This window comes from Ricinus communis, chromosome 5 (assembly GCF_019578655.1).
Source record: "Ricinus communis isolate WT05 ecotype wild-type chromosome 5, ASM1957865v1, whole genome shotgun sequence".
Taxonomy (NCBI): Eukaryota; Viridiplantae; Streptophyta; class Magnoliopsida; order Malpighiales; family Euphorbiaceae; genus Ricinus; species Ricinus communis.
In genome coordinates this window covers 19934837-19954513 of record NC_063260.1, presented here as the reverse complement: position 1 = coordinate 19954513, position 19677 = coordinate 19934837, and the positions used below count along the sequence as shown (strand labels likewise).

At 28.2% G+C, this 19677-nt stretch overlaps 3 protein-coding genes across 3 annotated transcripts; 1 reads left to right on the top strand and 2 right to left on the bottom strand.

Moving 5' to 3' along the window:
• Positions 1–1257: 1257 nt before the first annotated feature.
• LOC8258192 (serine carboxypeptidase-like 50) lies at positions 1258–2770 on the bottom strand. Its single transcript, XM_002525975.4, has one exon. The coding sequence runs from the start codon at positions 2722–2724 to the stop codon at positions 1369–1371; it is 1356 nt and encodes a 451-aa protein (XP_002526021.2). The 5' UTR covers positions 2725–2770; the 3' UTR covers positions 1258–1368.
• Positions 2771–8654: 5884 nt separating this feature from the next.
• LOC8258193 lies at positions 8655–10466 on the top strand. The gene is made up of 4 exons (XM_002525976.4): positions 8655–8927; positions 9087–9168; positions 9296–9412; positions 10112–10466. The coding sequence occupies exons 1-4, from the start codon at positions 8809–8811 to the stop codon at positions 10160–10162; spliced, it is 369 nt and encodes a 122-aa protein (XP_002526022.1). The 5' UTR covers positions 8655–8808; the 3' UTR covers positions 10163–10466.
• A 630-nt stretch (positions 10467–11096) lies between these two features.
• On the bottom strand, positions 11097–15847 carry LOC8258194 (mitogen-activated protein kinase 17). The gene is made up of 10 exons (XM_002525977.4): positions 15630–15847; positions 15005–15413; positions 14762–14889; positions 14636–14695; positions 13064–13213; positions 12758–12913; positions 12451–12588; positions 12277–12350; positions 11687–11791; positions 11097–11601 (listed from the first exon to the last, which is right to left on the bottom strand). The coding sequence occupies exons 2-10, from the start codon at positions 15408–15410 to the stop codon at positions 11307–11309; spliced, it is 1512 nt and encodes a 503-aa protein (XP_002526023.1). The 5' UTR covers positions 15411–15413; positions 15630–15847; the 3' UTR covers positions 11097–11306.
• Positions 15848–19677: the final 3830 nt, after the last annotated feature.

Here is a 19677-nt window from a genome sequence, read left to right as displayed (position 1 = left end):
ATTGTAAGGGTACCATTAAAATATTTTCTTTATCATTTAACGAAAATGTTTATTAGTTAAATAATCAAAATTAAAAGAGTGTAATAATTTATCATTAAAAATCAGGAGGCCCACTGGAAAATTTTAAAATTTAATATCTTTGCGCGACTTAAGTTAGAGCAACTTCTAAATATGAGGACCTAATTAATAGTAAAAGAAACTACAAAATAAATCACACTTGGTATAAAGTTTTTAACGAATAAATGTTAGGGATCGAAAATGGTAACTATAGAATAGCATGAACTAAAATGTATGTCAAGTAAACCTCAAGAGTGTTTTAGTAATCTTTTCTAAAGGTAAACTGTGCTACTTCCCTGGTGTATAAATATCGCACAAAACTGTCCTTAGGGTTTTAGGCAGAAGCTGAGCTAACAAGAGAAAAAGAAAATCAAACAATACAGAGCTGCAATGGCGGCGTTAAGAGTTTAATCTTGTATCAGTTTATCTTTCTCTGTTCAGTTTTATTAAAATCGGGGCTGGGTTTAAATGGGGGAGAGCAGCATAAAACCAGTGGCTCTCAAAAACCGGTGGGTTCTCTACCGGATGCCCTGCTTTTTTCCGGCCCCTAACATCAAAGTCAATGGCATCATAGTACGGGTTTTGTGTTTGAAGATGGGTATACACGTCTAAGTGAGACTTTGGTTTTTCTTGCCAAACCTTCCTTTTCCTATACCCATATTTCTGCTCCTCACAATCCCGCCTCCAAACGCCATTACATGATCATTTCTTTGTCATAAAAATTTAATACTTTCCTTTTCATGTCATTTTCGCTGATGAGGAGAACATTGAGGCATGAGTGACAACAACTATAAATTTGCGCACCATGTTCCAGTACATGGGTTGTTTGTTGCGATGAGGAATGTGCCAAAATGCTAATCTGAGGCTTTAATTTTCATTTTTCTTCTTAATCTAAAAACTTTTGTTCATTAAGTTTGCATAATTTAATTTGAAATCATGTTTGTCTTTTTTTTAAAAAAAAAAATAGAATTGAAAAGTGTTTGCTGCTTTTTCTGAATTTCTATCGAATCTGATTGTTGATCAAACTTTGCAAATGTTCTTATGAGAAATGTAGGAGCATGGGATTCTTGTAATTTATTATTAATAAATCAGATAAAGAGAGCACTGGAAAGCTTACCAAGTTTTGTTGTTGAATCCAAAATATTCAAGTTAAAAGGGACTTTAATTTAACTAGTTGGAGACTAAATAAAGACTAGGTCATGGAAAATGCGTTGCAGACTGCGAAATTAAATTTTATGACTAACTTCGAGTACAATAATGGTTGTTGGCAGATGCCTCGGAATTTATTTTACTCATATAATGAGCTCCAAGTTATTCTGATGCAGAACTTACATTTTCCTTGTAAGCAAAAGCCCCTTTATCCAAAACCCAGTCCTCTATCATAGCCTGAGAATGTAATGGTTGGTCAGTTGGCACAAGATGTCCTGCCCCTAACACCACAACATGACTTAAACTCCCCCACCTCTGCACATATCCAGCAAGCTCTTCGTTCACTTTCCAAACTTTTCTCTCAGCCATCAAAAACCTCCCTATCTCTTCCCATTTCATTGTCTTGACCCAAGCTTCAGTAGAAACTACACCATCTCTCAAATCAGAAAACCCTTGATACAACAGCACCTTGCTTTTCTTCACTAACAATTCCACCATGTACTTAACACTCTTCATTACATCTTCATGCAATGCATCCCCTACTACATCACTGCATTCATCGAAAGTTATCGATTCATTTGCACCCAATGCCGCCTTCACCTCCACTGATTGCAACAGTTTTGTGACTAACCTTGTTTTGTAAGGCACTTTCCTTGTGAAATCATACAAAGTGGCCAATCCTGTCATATTTTGCAGCAAATCCAAGACTCTATTTCTTGCATTTGTTGCCTCACTCCAATTTCTCATTTTAACAAACTCAACTGCCTTCAATTGGGCTTCCTTTAATTCACTCTTTTGCCTCTTATTAATCAAACCAGAATAATATGCATTTACAGCATGCGTTTTTACTTGGGTCACTGGATCTGTTAACCCATTACCTATCGCGACGCCTTTAAGATTGACTTGTTTCGAGACTTGCAGCCTCATATTCTTCTTCAAGATATGATACCCAATAGCAGGAACATACTTTCCTGCATAACTCTCCCCTGTGAGATAAAGTGGTCGATTTTTAAACTCTGGATCCAAGTGAATGAATCCAGTGATCGCAGCAAAAAGATGCTTAGCAATAATAAGTTGATCTCTGGGTATCTCTTTAGTATTAGCAGCAACACTAAACCCAACCCCAATAGGATTATCAAGAAAAACAAGGCCAAAAATACGGTTCCAAGAACCCAAATTGCGCTCAAGGCTCTGAGAATCGACAACGCGATATGGACCCAGTTCAAGAAAATTGCCAATCATGGAGGAACAGCCAGGTCCACCTTGAAGCCAGATAAGAAGTGGAGTTTGAGAGATAGGTAAAGAGGTGTTTTGGGCTTCATAGAAAGTGTAGAAAATGGCGGAATTGGTTTTGGGGTTGATGGGGAGGTAGCCTGATTTGGTGGGAAGAGCTTCTTTAGGAAATGTGGAGGCTAAAGATTGTCGGAGAAAACAGAGGGCAAGGAGATGCAAGAAGCAGCGAGTCAATGCTGTCGTTGATTTCACCATTTTGAAAGAGTCGCGAGCTTGATAATTCATTTTTCCTTTTGTTTTTAAGAAAGAAATATTGGCAACTCATTCTAATAATTGCTATACACTCGGCTTGTTTTAAAAATTACTTTTCCGAAAAGTAGTAAATGAGAAAATAAAATAAAAATAAATAAAGAAATATATAAAAATAAGAGATATCACATTGGCTCTTAATTTAATTTACTATAGCCGAGTCCTCGATGCTAAAATAAATCCTTGCAAAAATAAGTAAAAATAATAATCAAAGCTTTATAAAAAGCTCTAACTTTATTTATTTAATTATTTTAATGAAATTAAATTAAAATCTAAAAAATGTATATAATCTGTAGTCTTATATTCCTCTGTACCCTAAAAGAATAGTTCATTTAATTTATACATAAATTAAAAAAATATAAATTTGTAATTAATTTTTTTAACTATTTTTTTGAAATATCTTTATTAATTTTTATAAAAACTATAAATATAAAATTAATTACATTTTTTGATAATTTTGTATTAATTAATGAAGATATTTTAAGCAATTACTTCTCAAATTGATAATTAAAAGAAAAAGAAACCATAATTTAGAATGAATCAAAAATGAAAAATTATTCTTTTGAGATGGAAGAGTTACTATCAATCATTTAGTATGAAATTAATAACAACTAATAATAGTTGTAATATACGGAGCATATTGGAATATTTAGTACTACAATTAACCTAATAATTTGTCCCTTTCAACCATTGGGGGTACTTTATATTTTTATTTTTTTCAAGTCATTTCTTGGAAAGTCTTCCTTTTTAACTCATTCATACATTATATATTTTTTTTTTCTTTTAAAAAAGGGGTATAGAAAATGCTAAGAGTAGTTATACATTAGTAAAATTTATTTACAATATTAAACTTGAATTTTATAAATTAAACTATTTGTTCAGGGGCGGTTCCCGATGGCTTTTAGTTTTGCATTGTCTGTGTGTGGGCTTGTTTTATTTGTGTTTTTAGTGGTGCTTTTCTTTATTTGTTTAGTTCAGTTTTATTGTCATGTTTCATCCAGTTTTATGGTGGCACATCGTTGAGTCCAGCTAGATCCGGTTCTCTTGTCGACGGTTGTTGATGAGAAAGAGAGATGGAAGCTGGCTGTGGTGGTGGATCTGACGCGATAAAATGAATGTAGGCCTAACATCGTTTCGCCAGAGCAACAGCAATTTAGGCTTGATCTTCTTTATTTTTATTTTCATCGCCTCTAACAGGAGATGTTGGTTCCTATAGTTAAGAATTGCTAGGAATCTTCATCTTCCTTTATTTGTGCTTATCAAGTAACGATTATGCTCTTTGGTGGATTATTTTTAAGATCCAACGGTGTATCTCCTTAAAGTGTGGGCTTCTCAAGCTTCTGATCTTTTTAATGGCTGCATCTCTCAGGCCTCCGGTGGTGGCCGGCATGCCGAAGATGGTAGAGGTTTCTAGAATTGGGAAATATAGATCAAGGACGTTATAATTTGGAAAATAATAAAATTCTATTTTTTAAATTAAATTTACTGTATTAATTGTTTTTATTATATTAAAATATTAAAATAAGGTGGTTTATTTTATAAGTTACGTTTTTTATTACTTTTTAATTGAATAATTAAAAAAATAATTAAAGAAATTTTAAAAAATAAACACCGTAATTTTTAAACAAAATTTAAAAGACAATATTTTAAAAAAATTTATATTTTCAATGCCAATCTATTTAAGAGTTGTATGGCTAATTTAGTGTTTTCAGTCATTTCCTCAAATTTTGTGAGGGTTGTACTTATTGAGAAAATTACACTGCATGCGCTTTTTTTAAATAATTGTAAAATACTTCCGTTTAAATTGTATTACATTTTTACGCTTGATGATTACTTTTTTACATTTTTTTCTTGTTCTTTGTTGCTTGGTTCTTGTTTATTCCTTAATTTACAAGGATAAAGATCCCAAGAATCATTACGGGTGTTATACATTTCAACTACTAAATGTTAACCAATTTACCAATAAATTTTAAAATAAAAATCAATGAGGTTGGACAACTATGATAACAATGAGGAGAGCAGAGTTGCTTTGTGAAACTTGAGTCGATGAGAGAATCTAACGAGATTTCTAGCGATTTTCTATTAGGGCCGCTTGTTTTGATGCAGTTTCAATCCAGCTTCTTAATTTATTATCTTTGATTTTAGAGGTAAGACAAGTGTATGATTCTTTTCCGTTCCTTTTGACATGGGCCTCCAGTACACAATGGATGAAGAGACTGTGTAAAAACATGTCTCTTGTCGCATGTCGTTTCTTCTGCAACTCGTGATTATAAAACCAATTAGTTCATATACAAATTAGAGAGAGATAGATCTATTATTCTGTGACAGCGGTGGTAGGAATCGTGGTGAATGGTAGTGGTAGCGCTGATGTGTGCGGGAGAGAGAGGTAGATAAAGGTGCTGGGTAGGAATTTGCTATAACAGAAAAAAATCCTTTTAGGTTCCTAAATAGAAATTAATGCTTTAGTAAATTTGTTTTTGATATTTTATTCATTTTCTTTCTTTTTTTTAAATAACTTAATTATAATCAAAACTAATTAACACTAGTATAGACTCATTAATAGTAATAATAATAAAAAAAAAATTCTAAGAAATTTTGGATATTATAACCTAGTAAGTAATGATTTAAAAATATTTAAGATTAACTTGGTTTTAATTAAAATTAAGTTTCATAAAGACTTACAAAGACTAATAAATTTTTTATTATTTAATCATTATATATGAATAGTTATGTAATTGAAAATAATTCCATTACTAAATTATTCCACATTGAATCATTTCATAAAAGAAAAATTATTTCAAATTAAAATATTATTTACTTATTTTAAAATTTATTATTTTTTAATTTAATTTTATTCGTTGGTTTTTTATTTCTTGTTTATTTAATACTTTTCTTGTAATTGGTTAATTTTTTATATATATTCATTGCAACTTTAAACAGTTAATGTTTCATTCAAGATCTATTATTTTTATTTAGTCATTTGGTGAAATTTTTGTATAATCTTGTAGTATATTTAGACTGGTAAGATTTTTCTTAGTAGTTGTGCAAGTGTTGCAGCTTTTTTCGTAATATGATAGTTGCGTAAATTAAAGTACAAATAATAATAAAATATTATCTTAAAATAAAATAATTTCAAAGAAACATAATAACTTAAATATAATTAATAAAAAACTAGTTAGCACGTCTATATATATCTTGAACTATTTAATGTTTCGAAAATATTAAATTAATAAAGTACCAATAAAAAATAAAATAAAATAAAAATTCATATAACTACAATAAACGAAAAGAACTCAACCATATTCAATATATATATCTTTACAAAAACAACCTTAAATAATATATTTCTTTTTTCTTTAATTCATATACATAACGAAATTGAAAAAACAACAATAAGTTGCATTGAAAATTTTATCAACATCTCTTTTATAGAGAAAAATAAAAGAGAATTTTATCCAAAAAATATGTTGGAAAAACATGAGAAAAATCAAATTAAGTGCCTTTTGTGTTAAATTAACTAGTTACTTTAATAATTTAGTTGATGTTTGGTTGGTGTTTCATTGATGTTTGGGTTATATTTGGTTGAGTTTCATATCTATGGATAATTGTTTTCAATTCATTTTCTTGAACTGTTATATTTTTTTGGTGAGTCTCAACATTTTTTTTTTTTTTTCATTTCAGATCTTTTTATTATATAAAGAAATTAACTATTTTGATTTTCTTAAAATTTGATAGATTTTATTTGTTTTATAAAAAGTTTAGCTTTTCTAAAACTTTTGTAAGAAATTATTTTGGTTATATATATATATATATATATATATATGTGTAGAGAGAGAGAGAGAGAGTTTTCTAATTTTTGGACAATATTTACAGTTCCATTATGAATTTTTATGTCAAATTTTACGTGTTTTTATTTGTTTTAAGTATTTATGTAATTAAATAATTTCGTTGATGTTTAATTGTTGTTGGGTCAATGTTTGGTTAAATTTCATATATATGAAGAAGTGTTCTTTTTTTCTTTCTTGAACTGTTATTTACATGTTGAAAACAATTTAGAATATTAGAAATTAGTTTTTTTTTAAATAGTTTTAAATTCCTTGAACTATTATTTACATATTGAAGAAGATCCAAAATACTAGAAATTAGTTTTTTCCTTGAAAAATTATTTTCTAGTATTTAGATTTACTGTATTTTATGCTTGATTATGGTTGTTTTATATTTATTTTATTGATGCGAAAAATAACTAAAGATAAAAAAAATCGAAGTCATGACTGCAGCTTAAAAGTGATTTGTTTAGATTTTTATGCTATTAGATAAAAAAGTAAAACAATGATGGTAGAGAAATTATAAAATAATATAGTTAATTATATAGTTAACTAAAAAAGATTGTCAAAAAGAAAAGTAATAAAAAATATACTTTATATTAATTTTTTATTTTAAAATATTTATTACTTCAAGATATTTTATTTTTAGAAAAATATGAAAATCTCAAAACAATTTCTAATAGATGTAAAATAATTCATAAATTGAAATGTAATAAATAATAAAATTTATAAATAAAAAGGAAATGATTAGTTACTTCACAGACTATCAAACCCAAAAATATGTATTACAATTGCTTCAAATATAATATTTTTATTTGAAATGGTATTTATTTTAAAATTTTAATTTAATAAATAAGTTATAGAAAACACTCCAAAGCAAATAGCAGTAAAAACATATTACTACGACAATTTTAACGCTTTAAGATATCAAGGTATCTTTTAGTTAACTAAAAATTTTAGTTAATTAAAAAAATATAATTACACTAATAATATAAGTTTAAAAAAGTATGAAAAAAAGTAACTTTTTAAATTTAAAAATAAATGAGTAAAAAAGTATGAAAAAATATCAAAAAAAGGCTTTTTCTAAGACAATATATGTGCCACTAACAAAAGCATTTGAAATGGAAATATTAGTAATGAGAAAAATATGTGAATTGAAATTTAAAAACTAAGAACGTATTTTTGTAAAAAAATAAAAACAGCTTAATTGAGAATTTTATAAGTTTTTTTTTTTAAGGTAAAAACGTTATTCACTTACTAGGAAAGGGAATTTATGTAAACAACCCGTAGTTATTTGGATCTTTGATCCTTTTAGTTGGAATCTTTGTCCACTTTCCTTACTTTGTGTTAATGTACTTTTGGGCCTCTTGTCCTTATTGATGCCAACTTTTCATTCCTTTTGATCCAAAACAATATATTTTTACAGAGGTACAGACAAGTGGGGAGAATTTTATTTGTATGGTCAATATTCTTTTTATTTTTATAATTCTCCTATAAAAAAAATTAATTTTTTGAACTGTACTATTATACTTTTCTTTTATTAATATTTTTAATATAATAAAATAACTAAATAATATTTTGATTTTATTTTTAATTATATTTTAGTATATTTTAAATTGCGTTTCATATATATTTTTATATATTATAATATTTTTAAAATTTATATTTTTATATTATTAAAATACACTAATTGCTATAAAAATATATAAATATTATTTAATTTATAAATAATAAATATAAAATATAAAATAAAAATAATAAATGTACCTCATTTTATTAATTTTATAATAATAAAAATTAAAATAATATTTTTTTGATACTATTGTATTTTTTTATAAAAAAATATTTATAATAACATTTATGATATATTACTTTTGATAAAATTTTAAAAAAAATATAAAAAATATAAAGTTAAAATTAAAATAAAAATAACGTGAACTAAGAATAATATCATTTGATTACCTTTTAAGTAATACTTTCAATATTTTTTTTTCTAATGAAATAGTATTTCTTATTCAAAATACAGGTCCCGGTGAAATTTCTTTAAAGAAGAAAATGTCCTATAAGATTGCTAAAAAGCACCATTTTAAAAGGACCATATATTTGGTAAAAACAAAAACAAAAACAAAAGGACCATATATCTTTCTGAACGCAGGCTGTTCGATTAATTGTCTCAGTGATCCCTCTTTCATTACGCTTAAATTTTCAGGTGTCAAGCCTTGAACTATCTCCAATCATGATGCTCTTAGATGGATTTAAAGAAATTTTGAAGATTCAAAAGTTCCGTAGAATTGTGTCTTACACTGGGTTCTACTGCTTCACTGTTCTTGTCAGCTATGCTTATACAAGCAATACGTGAGTCTGCTACCACCTCATTTAATCATATAATGCACAAATGGCTCTCCACCTTTATATTCAAACGCTTGGTCCTTTTAGTTTTTTCTGGGATACTTTTGTAGAAATGCTAATCTGTGTGGGTGTGTTTATTTATTTATTTATTTTTTACTGTCACAGAACTAGAGCTGGGTATTCTAGGGCTGATCAATTTTATGCGTCTTACCCAGCTGGAACTGAACTTTTAACAGACACAGCTAAGGTATGCGCTTATTGCTGATATTCTTTTTTTCTTTTTTTTTGGTTTCAATAAGTGTATATTTGGTCTGTTTGATATTCTATGAATTGTAGTGTGATTTTGTTGAGAGTTTGCTGAATTTCTTTGGTAGTTATATAAATCTGCACTCGGCAATTGCTTTGAATCAGAGGAGTGGGGTCCAATTGAGTACTGCATCATGTCTAAGCACTTCGAACGCCAAGGGAAATCACCTTATGCCTATCATGCAGTAAGTTTTGTAATACTAATAATGAAACGACTTCTGTTTTTGCATAATTGGAAGTTTAATTTCTTTATTACATTTTTATACATGCATGTTGTTTGTGCAAATCGATTGTCATGGATGCCTGGTTTAATGACATGACTTTGTTAATATAAAGTGATGGGTAATCTGTAGAAGGTATAGGAATGGGGACATGCGAAGAAAACGTTGTTCATGGTCACTGGAGTGGTTGGGAAATCTTATAAAAAATGAAAACGAAATACTAGGAATCAATTTGCTTTCTTTTAGGTCCTATTTTTCATTTTGTTCCATCAATTATTGTCTATCCAGTACCTCCTAGTATCTTCGATCCTCGTTCCAGGTACTCTATCTCTCACGGGGTTGTGCCTTCCTCTTCATACTTGTCTGATTTATGCTCATGCAATATACATAAAGTGCTAATGGAGATCCTTCGTTGATAGTAGTTATGGCCCAATTCTAGTAAGAGGATTTTGCAAACTGTTATCAATTGAACTGATGCTAATGGACAAATGTGTCTATTTTCATGTATTTGCGAATGCTTCTGGTGTTTGCTTCCTAGTATGCAATTGGATTTTACCTAATATGGGGTGGGAAATTCAGCCTGTCAATAGCATCAGCGGGCACAGAAACTTATTTTGCTTCTTCACTTTTTTAAGTTTTGAATTATGTTTATGTGTCTTGCAGCAATATATGGCGCACCTTCTTTCTCATGGACAACTGGATGGAAGTGGCTAAAATGGAATGCGAATCAGCTACCAAATGAATGGTGGACAAAATTATAAAGCTAAAAACTCACAGCAGTCTTGATGTCATCAGATGATGAAAGAACACCCGAAGTCTCATTCTCTGAGATGCAAGGAATGCCTCCAGCAATTAGTGTGTCATAGCAAACGTTTTAAGTTCCCTGTACACCTTCATATTGACCATTGAACGGCTAAATGCCTTGTTCTTTTTTGAATTAGATGCTATTTGCTAGTGTGAAAGTACCCACTTTCACAGTCACTTAATTCATAAATATGACCTCAAAAGAGTTATATTAGTGTTGCAGAGTAGAAAGTGCACTTGGGGAACATTTGGACTAGATTCTCTATGATCACAGAATGAAAGCAGTGTGATACATATTTGACGAATTATTTTTGTGCGGGCTGGAAAGAACATCACCGTAAAATCCCGAAAGATGGGAAGTGCATTTTCTTTTCAGTCTCTATGCATAGCGCCAATAAACAATGTCTATTGTGGAAATAAATCATTTCTGTCCTAGCAGAGGCATTGAAAAGGGTTTAACAAATTTTCAGTAAAATATTAATTCTGCAAATGCTTGCCAGAATAATGAATATTTGGGTCTTTGTGATTGTCTAACCCTCCTTTTCTTTTATATGCTGTGGGCGCCTGTTTGTCATCCACCACTATTTACTCTGGACTAAACATAATACATCCCCACATCCAGACTTCACAAAAGAAAAGTCTCAATCATCCTTGTTCTAAGAATACAAATATTGTTAGTGATGCGCCAAGATAAATGGATTGCACATCCAACTTTCAGGTATTAATTGATATCAAACACAGCTTGGCATGAGAATCGGGAACGGTAATTGTTACTATAACAAGAAATCACAAACCAATGATTATATTTTGTAACACCAGCTGAGCAATAGAAATGTTAGGGACATTTTCTGAACTTGCACTTCACATTTATGCACCATTAACTAAAGCAAGCAATAGAAATGTCTTAATGGCAATAGCATACAAAGAGAAATAGAAGAGGGCTAACCTATCCTAAGTTCCAGCAGTTTGTTAGCTGAATAAATGTATTTTCTAACCCCTCCCTACAGGGGACCTTAATGTTTGCAAGCAAAGAAAAATAACCTCCTAACATAAATCAAACAGCGTGGACTTCACGATCATTTCCAACCATGCCAATGCACATTGAAGCGCAAATACTGTCACTCTTCATCAGGCTACGGGTGCTACACTTTGGTTTGTTAGAGCTTGTCTGCATAGCTACTGCATTTCTGTTTAAAGATTCTAGCTCTTCAGTTGATTGCACCTCTTCGGTTAATTCCAACTCTTCAGTTGCTTCCGACTGTGGAGGACTCTGTAGAGTTGCACGAGTAACAGAAGATGAACTGCGCTTTATGACAATATCATCTTCATCAGATGTGCATATCCTCTCCCTGAGGAAAACAACAATGATCATAATTTTTTTTTAATAATAGCATGAATAAGAGAACTTGGGAAAAATGTTTCCACTGAATTCACCTGGGCAAGGAGGTGGCATGCTTCCTATGAAGAGGACTGTTTCTTTCACTCCTACCATTTCCTTCCTCAAGATGTGCAAATTGTTCCCTGAAGCGATCAACTCCACTGACCAAACAAGAGTATTATATGAGTTATAGTGAATGACACTCAGGAAGTGGTATCATTTGAAAGCTAAACTCGGTTGCTGTGATATTTTTATCTATTTTTTTCTTTTCTAACAACATAGCAATAACCTAGTTTGGTGCCAAGCTAATCATAATGAGCTAGCAATTAAATATTTTTCATCTGTATTAGGAATAGTTTAATGGCATTATTTATCAAGATTTAGAATTTGAAGTGCAATGCAAGAATATGTTTTCCATCTTGAATTCGGAAGCACAATGCATTAACTAATGTCAGTGCATCAGGGAACAAAATGCAAATAGTATTGTGATTCGCAATATGAAAGCTGGATAACGGCTTACTCTCTGCATGTATAGTTCTGCTCTTTCTAATCAGCAATCATATAGGGCAGTAATTTTAGCCTTAAAAAAATTATGAGTTTGCTTTTCTCTTTATTACACCAAAAGCGTGGTACTTGAATGCCTAACCTTGGATATACAAAGTGAGTCTGATCAGTTCCCCGTAGGTACTCTTTCAGCATCTCTGGATGGTACTCCAAAATCTGTTTTGCTTAAATAAGATAAATCAGAAGGAAGGAGAATTCCACCAAAACTAGAAGAAAGCAACACCAATGGATCAACCATGTCTTATTATGGCTATACCTCTCTGTAAATTAGCTCTCTGACATCATCTTTTGTCAATTTCCTCCTTTCAAATTCAAATTCAAGCTTTGAAATGGGTTGTCTTGACGGTTCATTCTCCTTATTTGCCAGACCATCAAAATACGGATCTGCTAATGCCTGTAGAGGATCAACAAAAAATATCAGGAATAAATCTTTAGTTGGATAACTAAAGAACTTTCTTTTCCACTTGCCTATTTACCCATTGGGTTGACGACTAGAATAAAAAGAATTCAAAATTAGTGATATGAAGTGCAATATTAATGTATTGGTTTTACTTAAATCTTACCTCTTCAGCAGATGGACGATCCTTAGGGTCAAATGCCAGCAGATGCTCAAGTAATCGCAGAGCCATTGGATCTGCATTTGGGATTTTTTTGGACAAAGGAACTGGGCGCTTTTTCCTCATGCTATTCAAATATTTTCTAGCCTTTTCATTCCCAATCTGCATGTATTCATAAAAAAATTTAAATTCTTGAGAAACAATAATATATCTGCTGTTCTATTGCACAAAAATTTTAAGAGTCAACCATTTAATAATTATGAAAAAGCTTCTTTTGATAGCAAAACAAAGAGATAGAGAAAGGTAACAAACCCGTGCAATAGATTCTTCTGAAGGAGTGCCAAGCACATCAGTTATGATATCCAACTCATGAACCACATTTTTTCCAGGAAACAAGGGTTTCCCTGTTAGCAACTCGGCAAATATACACCCAATGCTCCAGATATCAATAGCAGGGGTATACTGCAGAACACAAAGTCCAAGAAAATAAATACCCAAAATGTCAAGCGAATCATGGTCAAGTCTAGAAAGTGTAATACTGATTAATTAGTTCGATAAAAGACAAAGTAAATCTCCTCAGTACACATAAACAAGCGTCAGATAATGCTGTTGGAAACAGCAAGATGCAAATCACTACAGTTGAACAGTCTGCTGGGCCAAACTATGTCACATAGAATAGCACAGAAGGATATGATATAATTTTCCGATCCAAGATCATAGATAAAATGTAAAAGGTTATGCTGTTCCTTTAAATTGCTTTTGAATTAGTTATTATATCACCTTGCCTCAACAAAAGAATTGAAGGAAAGAACACAAATTAAAAATTAAGCAGAAGACTTTGAGCTATAAAATCAAATATCACTGTGATACAATTATAACCATGCAACATAGAAAAATACTGAAATCACTACTATACTAAAATTCACAAGGCCAACATCAACAAATGGATGCATTCATACATATGTAATCACTGTTCAGTTTAAGAAAGTAACAAATCTATTTTTCATCATAACCAAGCAAATCTGATTAAACCTACAGAGGCGAAATAATCTTACTATTTTGTGCTTCAAGCCAATAAAATAGATCTATAAATGAACATATCTACCTAGCAATGTTTTTGATTGCCCTTGTATTAGAGATTAGACAACAATGATCAGAGAAATTAAGGTTCCAGTACGGTAACTCTGATAGATCACACTATGAGAAGTAAATTATACATAAGTCAAGACTTAGGATCATTTGTGATTTTTGAGGCAAACAAGTTATTGTAGGTAGAGGGTTCTTTTTTATCATTATTATTCTTTTGGCAGTTATTACAAAATTTTAGAACTTCATTCTCAGGAAGGAGAGTATAGAAGATACAGGTGAGCAATCTTTAAATGAATGGACATGATACCTAAGACAATAAAATGACAGATTCAACTGCAGTAACTACTATACTTTTCATATTCTTTCACAGAAAAGCAATGACCTAGAAGTATTACTCCCAGAAAGGAATATATGCGGTGTGGCATGTCTAGAACACGCAACAATACTGGGATATTTTTAGAAAACATAGGTATTCTCTTTTTTGCAGGTATTTTTGCAAGTGCATAAAAGTGAATAGCTGCAGTATTCTTATTTCACTTTTCTTCCCAACATGTTCTCAAGTAAGCAGATGCTGATATGATAAGTCTAAAGCACCCAAAGAGTAATCTTTTATTTAATTCATATATTATTAAACCTGTTGACAAAATTAAACAATTTTGTGCAAAAAAAATCTAAGAGTCGTATTAAGCTGAGTAATCAAGCTATCACAGATAAAACACATCAACAAATAATATATTGCTTCAGAAGAAATATTAGATATTGAAAGTCAAGATTTGCAGAGACATAGGTACATACCTTGGAGGAGAAAGAACCACAAAGCTCAGGAGCACGGTACCACCGAGTTGCAACATAATCCTTGAGAAAGAAGCGTATCAATCAGTAAATTGCACAGGGGTAATATGGCTTCAAGAAGACACTTACTGTCCAAAAAATGGCAGAAGGGGCATTAGTAAATGACACACGAGCAAGCCCAAAGTCACAAAGCTTTAGCTTGCAGTCTGCATTTGCAAGAATATTTTTTGGCTTTAAATCCCTATGAAATACATGCGCTGCAAAACATTCAAAGAAAAAGGAGAACATGAAAACCATATCATATATCTATTTCTCATCACAGCTGTTGAACAAAGAACAATAAAGATCCATCAAAGAAATTACTAAAGAAACCTGAGTGTATATATTTGAGAGCACGAAGAAGCTGGTACAAGAAAAACTGATGATGTTCAGGAGTTAAATCATCATTCAACTTAATAACTTGATGAAGATCTGACTCCATCAATTCAAACACGACATAGATATCTTTAAATTCTCTTGGGGAAGGAGGAAGCATAATATGCTTAATTTCAACAATATCAGGATGTTTAAGGAGGCGAAGAAGCTTGATTTCTCGAAGAATACGAGTTGCATCGGAAACATGTTCAAAGATATTGTTCATTTTCTTGATTGCAACTTTTTCACCTGTGTGTGTGTCTATTGCAGATGCTACCACTCCATAACTTCCTTTTCCTATTACTTCCTGTATCTCATACTGGCTTGCTTCTCCATATTCGGTAAAGAATTCTTTCTCAAGCATTGTCTAATAATGAAAACCCAAATTAACGACCCATTAGATTTACATATTAAAGCTTCAAACTTTGCAAAGAAAACAATAAATAATAAATCGACGAAAGTAAAGAGTTCTTCTTCAAGCATTGCTTAATTATTAAACCCAAAACAACCCATTAAAATTTACAAAATGAAAACATCAAAACAAATTATCAAGAAAGATGGAGAACTGGAGATGGGCATTTACCTTATTGTGTATTTGTTAACAATAAGACCAAGCTGCCTGAAGAAGCAATTGAATTGAAGATGTGTGGGTCTGAGAGATGAAGAACACATATATATAATATTTAGAAATAGAAGATTTTCATTTCTTTTTTGTTTATGGAGAGAAAGAGAAAGTTAAGTTTTTTATATATTCAAAAGCGACAGAAGATTTTTGAAGTCGTCAACTGAAATGGTGGTCAGAAATGACCCTTTTTCTTTTTTCTTTTTTCGTTAATACTTCCAACCGTATTAAAAAATTTATTCAAATTTGATTTTTATTATTTAAAAATAAATTTCCTAATTTAAAATATTTATGTCTTATATTAATATTTTACTTAATTAATAATGTGATTTTAATAAAGAATATGCTAATTTATTTCTCCAATAAAATAAATAAATTTTTAATTATAGAAAAAATTAGTTATATTTTCAATGTAAATAAAATTAATATTATTATATTCTATGCGAGATATTCTTAAATTATATTTTTTCTAATGAATCATTATTTTTATATACAATATTAAGTAAAATATAAAACGAAAAATAAAAAAGAAGTAGGATGATTGACAATGAATCATATTTAATTGTTTCTCTCTGAAAGAAATAAAAATAAAAATAAAATGTTCTCTAAGAAGTTTTCTATTGGTTTGCTCATCTTAATTATTCAATTGCGTTCATCTCTTCACATCCTTCAAAAGCCTATTACAAGTTTGAAGATTTTAAAATATTATTAAAAAATTAATTCAATATTAATCAAGTTTAGGAGATGATTTATGTTGACAGGTGTTGTTTGAATTCCACCATACCAGATCCAGATCCAATAAATTCTAGGTTTCTTCTATTTTTCTATTTTAGTGAATTCTATCTGATGCTTTATTTGATTTTATTAATAATTTATATATTCTAACTTTGAGTTTCCAAACAGGACAGCCTTAAATTTAATATATTTTTCATCTAATTTAACTTGGTTGTATCCTTACCCATTATTTTTAAATATGAGTTAACACTTAACTTATTAGCATTCAATCTATCCAGTAACATATTAACAATCAACTCTAGTGCTATCTATTTGGTTAAAATGTAATGAATATTATATTTAAATATCTTATAACAAAAAAAGTTATAGAAAGAAAATGACATAAAAGAGGAAAAAATAATGCACTAGAATATTATTCGTTTTCTATGAATTATATTAATTTATTATGTAAAATATAATTATAAATTTTATCTATTTTATTAAAATTTAGTATAATTATATATGATTTTATAATTTAATTATATATCATTAAAATAATTTTTTATTGTAATTAAACATACAAATTTTAAACTCATAATGAAATGGATTTATGAGATTTATTTTGACAAAAGACAATGTAAATCACAATTCTAGTCACTTTTTATTTTAGAAGAAATTTGAATTTTTCATTAATGATGATTAATTAATATATTCTAATGTTTTGGTATAATAATATATTATAATGTTATATAAATCACGTATAAGGATTAATAGTATCTTTTAATAAATTTGATTGTTTGAATGTTATATTTAATATTTTTATACTGAAAAGTTTAATAAACAGATGATTATTTCTTTTTAATAACATATCGTTGTTCTTATATAAAGAGAATTTATTATTATTACAAATAGCCTATACAATTCTTTAAAGATATTAATATTTATTTAATAAAAGTGATTAGTATACCATAATGAATAATAAAATGAGAGAAGATAAAACTGGGTTTTTGTTATTAAAAATCTATTAATATTATTTATGTTGAAATAGGATAAATTTTTGTAATGGTTAGAATGGTTGTCTACGTATGACTTTTTTGTTTTGTCATACTATTTCGTCATTTATTAGTTTAAAGTAAAAATTTTGAAAATCTGAGGTTTATCAAAATGATTTCATCGTTGGATTCTTTATACTAAATAAAGAAATTTGCTTTCGAGTGAGGACAAATCTCTAATTTTCTAAAGTTGTACTTTTAGAATTTTGTTTTATATATTATATGTAAATAAGGAAATTATATTTTATGTCTACAACTCAAGCTCCTATTTAATTTTTAAAATTTCAATATAATCGTAAAATAATAAAACATTATCTAATAAGAAAGAGCATAATTTAATAAATAATTGAAATGCTGAAATACCATAAACAATGTATACAGAATTACAGATAAGAGGGAATGAAACGGCAGAGAGTCAGGCGAAGACGACAGGGATGTATAACTATTTCTTTTTCTTTTTTCTTTTTTCAGATCAATTACTTAAATACAATAATCTAAAAATAAATTACAAGAACACAAAAAGAGTTCCTAAAAATGCGAGCCTTATCTTATCAGCTATTCCCTATATTCACGGAACAGTTCCGAGACAGACATAATCTCATAATCACTATCCTTCTCACTATATATATATATTATTTTCTAGCAGTTTGTTATGTTTATATAATTAAAATTTTAAAATAATAGTTATTTATAAAATAAATATTTTTAGTAATTTTATTTCATAAGTGAAAGTCTAAAAATTTTAATGGATAACTTTAATATAAATTTTAAATAATTATCAACAATCTGTATAATAATATATATTAGTCTCTATATAAAAACCATCCAATGATAATGGCTTTAATAAATTAGTTATTTATATATTTGTTGTACGACTGTTATTATTATTTTGATCATAAAATTAAGTTGATGATATAATTTAATAAATTTTTCAATAATTAATAGTAATCTATTAATTTTAATACTATACAAATTAATATTATCAAAATAATTGATATTATTTTCTTAATATAATAATTTATAATTAAATATAATATTAAAAATATAAGTTAGGATGTTATCTTTTAGAATTAGAATTATTATCTAATTAGAAAATTAATTTATTAGTTACTACAAATATTAAAATATAATTAATATATTTTATAAAGATAGAATTAATATCATTATCTAATTAGAAAACTATTTATTAGTTAATATAATATTAAATATAATTTTTTAAAATTAGAGTCAGTATTTAATCAGAAATTTAACTTAAAAATAATCTAAAATAAAAATAAAATACATATGCTTTCTATAATTCATCTGATTTTAAATTTATTATTATTTTTAAACAAATAATATACTTTCAAGTACTATAAACGTACAGTCTTCTTATTAAGCATAATCCTTTTATTAAGAATTAATATTTTTTATCAAGAAAATAAAATTAATAGTTTGAAGATAAACATGTATATAAAATTTAATAAAATTGGTGGTCTTTTGAAAATACTTGAATTGTAAATATATATATATATATATATATATATATATATATATATATATATATATATATATATATAGGTTATAATATGTGTGGTTGAGAATATTTATTATGATAAATTAAGAATTTTTATTTTGAATAATAGTTTATACTGAAAAATCTAAATTAATTATTCAACATATAGTCGGATTAACTAAAAAGACTATAAACTACATGTGCCTATTTAGTTTTTTTGATTATATATTTATATTTTCTTTAGCTTCCAAATTCTTTGATAATTTTAAAATTTAGTTTAATGACTATAAAAGAAATAATCAAGGGAGAAATGCATAATTAACATAAATCAAACTCCAGACATTGTACAGTCACTGGTTACGTTTGCGTATTTATTTCTTATTATATTAAATTAATATTTTATTTAATTAATTTTTAATATCATAATATATATATTATTTTATTTTATTTTATTAATACTTGATACTATAATAAAATTTATATAAATGTATCACATTAAAATTACATATATTTATTTTATTAAAGTATATATAATGTTGTTTCATAAAATATTTGTCATAGATTTATAGAAAAATCTAGGTTTTATAGTGAAAATTTGACATAATTTATATTTATTTTAATAATACATTGAGAAAATAAAAAAAATTATTTTATTGTCTAAAATTATAAAAGATTATTAATCAATATATATGTATTAATTTATAAGACCTAAGTTTTTTTATATGTATGCTTAATTTTCACATATAAA

Excerpts from the sequence above, each read along its gene's own strand:
- LOC8258192 (XM_002525975.4), bottom strand. The coding sequence starts at position 2,724 with ATGAATTATCAAGCTCGCGACTCTTTCAAAATGGTGAAATCAACGACA.
- LOC8258194 (XM_002525977.4), bottom strand. The coding sequence starts at position 15,410 with ATGCTTGAGAAAGAATTCTTTACCGAATATGGAGAAGCAAGCCAGTAT. Across the intron at positions 14,890-15,004 it reads TCTCAAATATATACACTCAG|CGCATGTATTTCATAGGGAT; the intron begins GTTTCTTTAGTA and ends AATGTTTTGCAG. Across the intron at positions 14,696-14,761 it reads CTTCTGCCATTTTTTGGACA|GATTATGTTGCAACTCGGTG; the intron begins GTAAGTGTCTTC and ends TTCTTTCTCAAG.
- LOC8258193 (XM_002525976.4), top strand. The coding sequence starts at position 8,809 with ATGATGCTCTTAGATGGATTTAAAGAAATTTTGAAGATTCAAAAGTTC. Across the intron at positions 8,928-9,086 it reads TATGCTTATACAAGCAATAC|AACTAGAGCTGGGTATTCTA; the intron begins GTGAGTCTGCTA and ends TTACTGTCACAG. Across the intron at positions 9,169-9,295 it reads TTTTAACAGACACAGCTAAG|TTATATAAATCTGCACTCGG; the intron begins GTATGCGCTTAT and ends TTTCTTTGGTAG.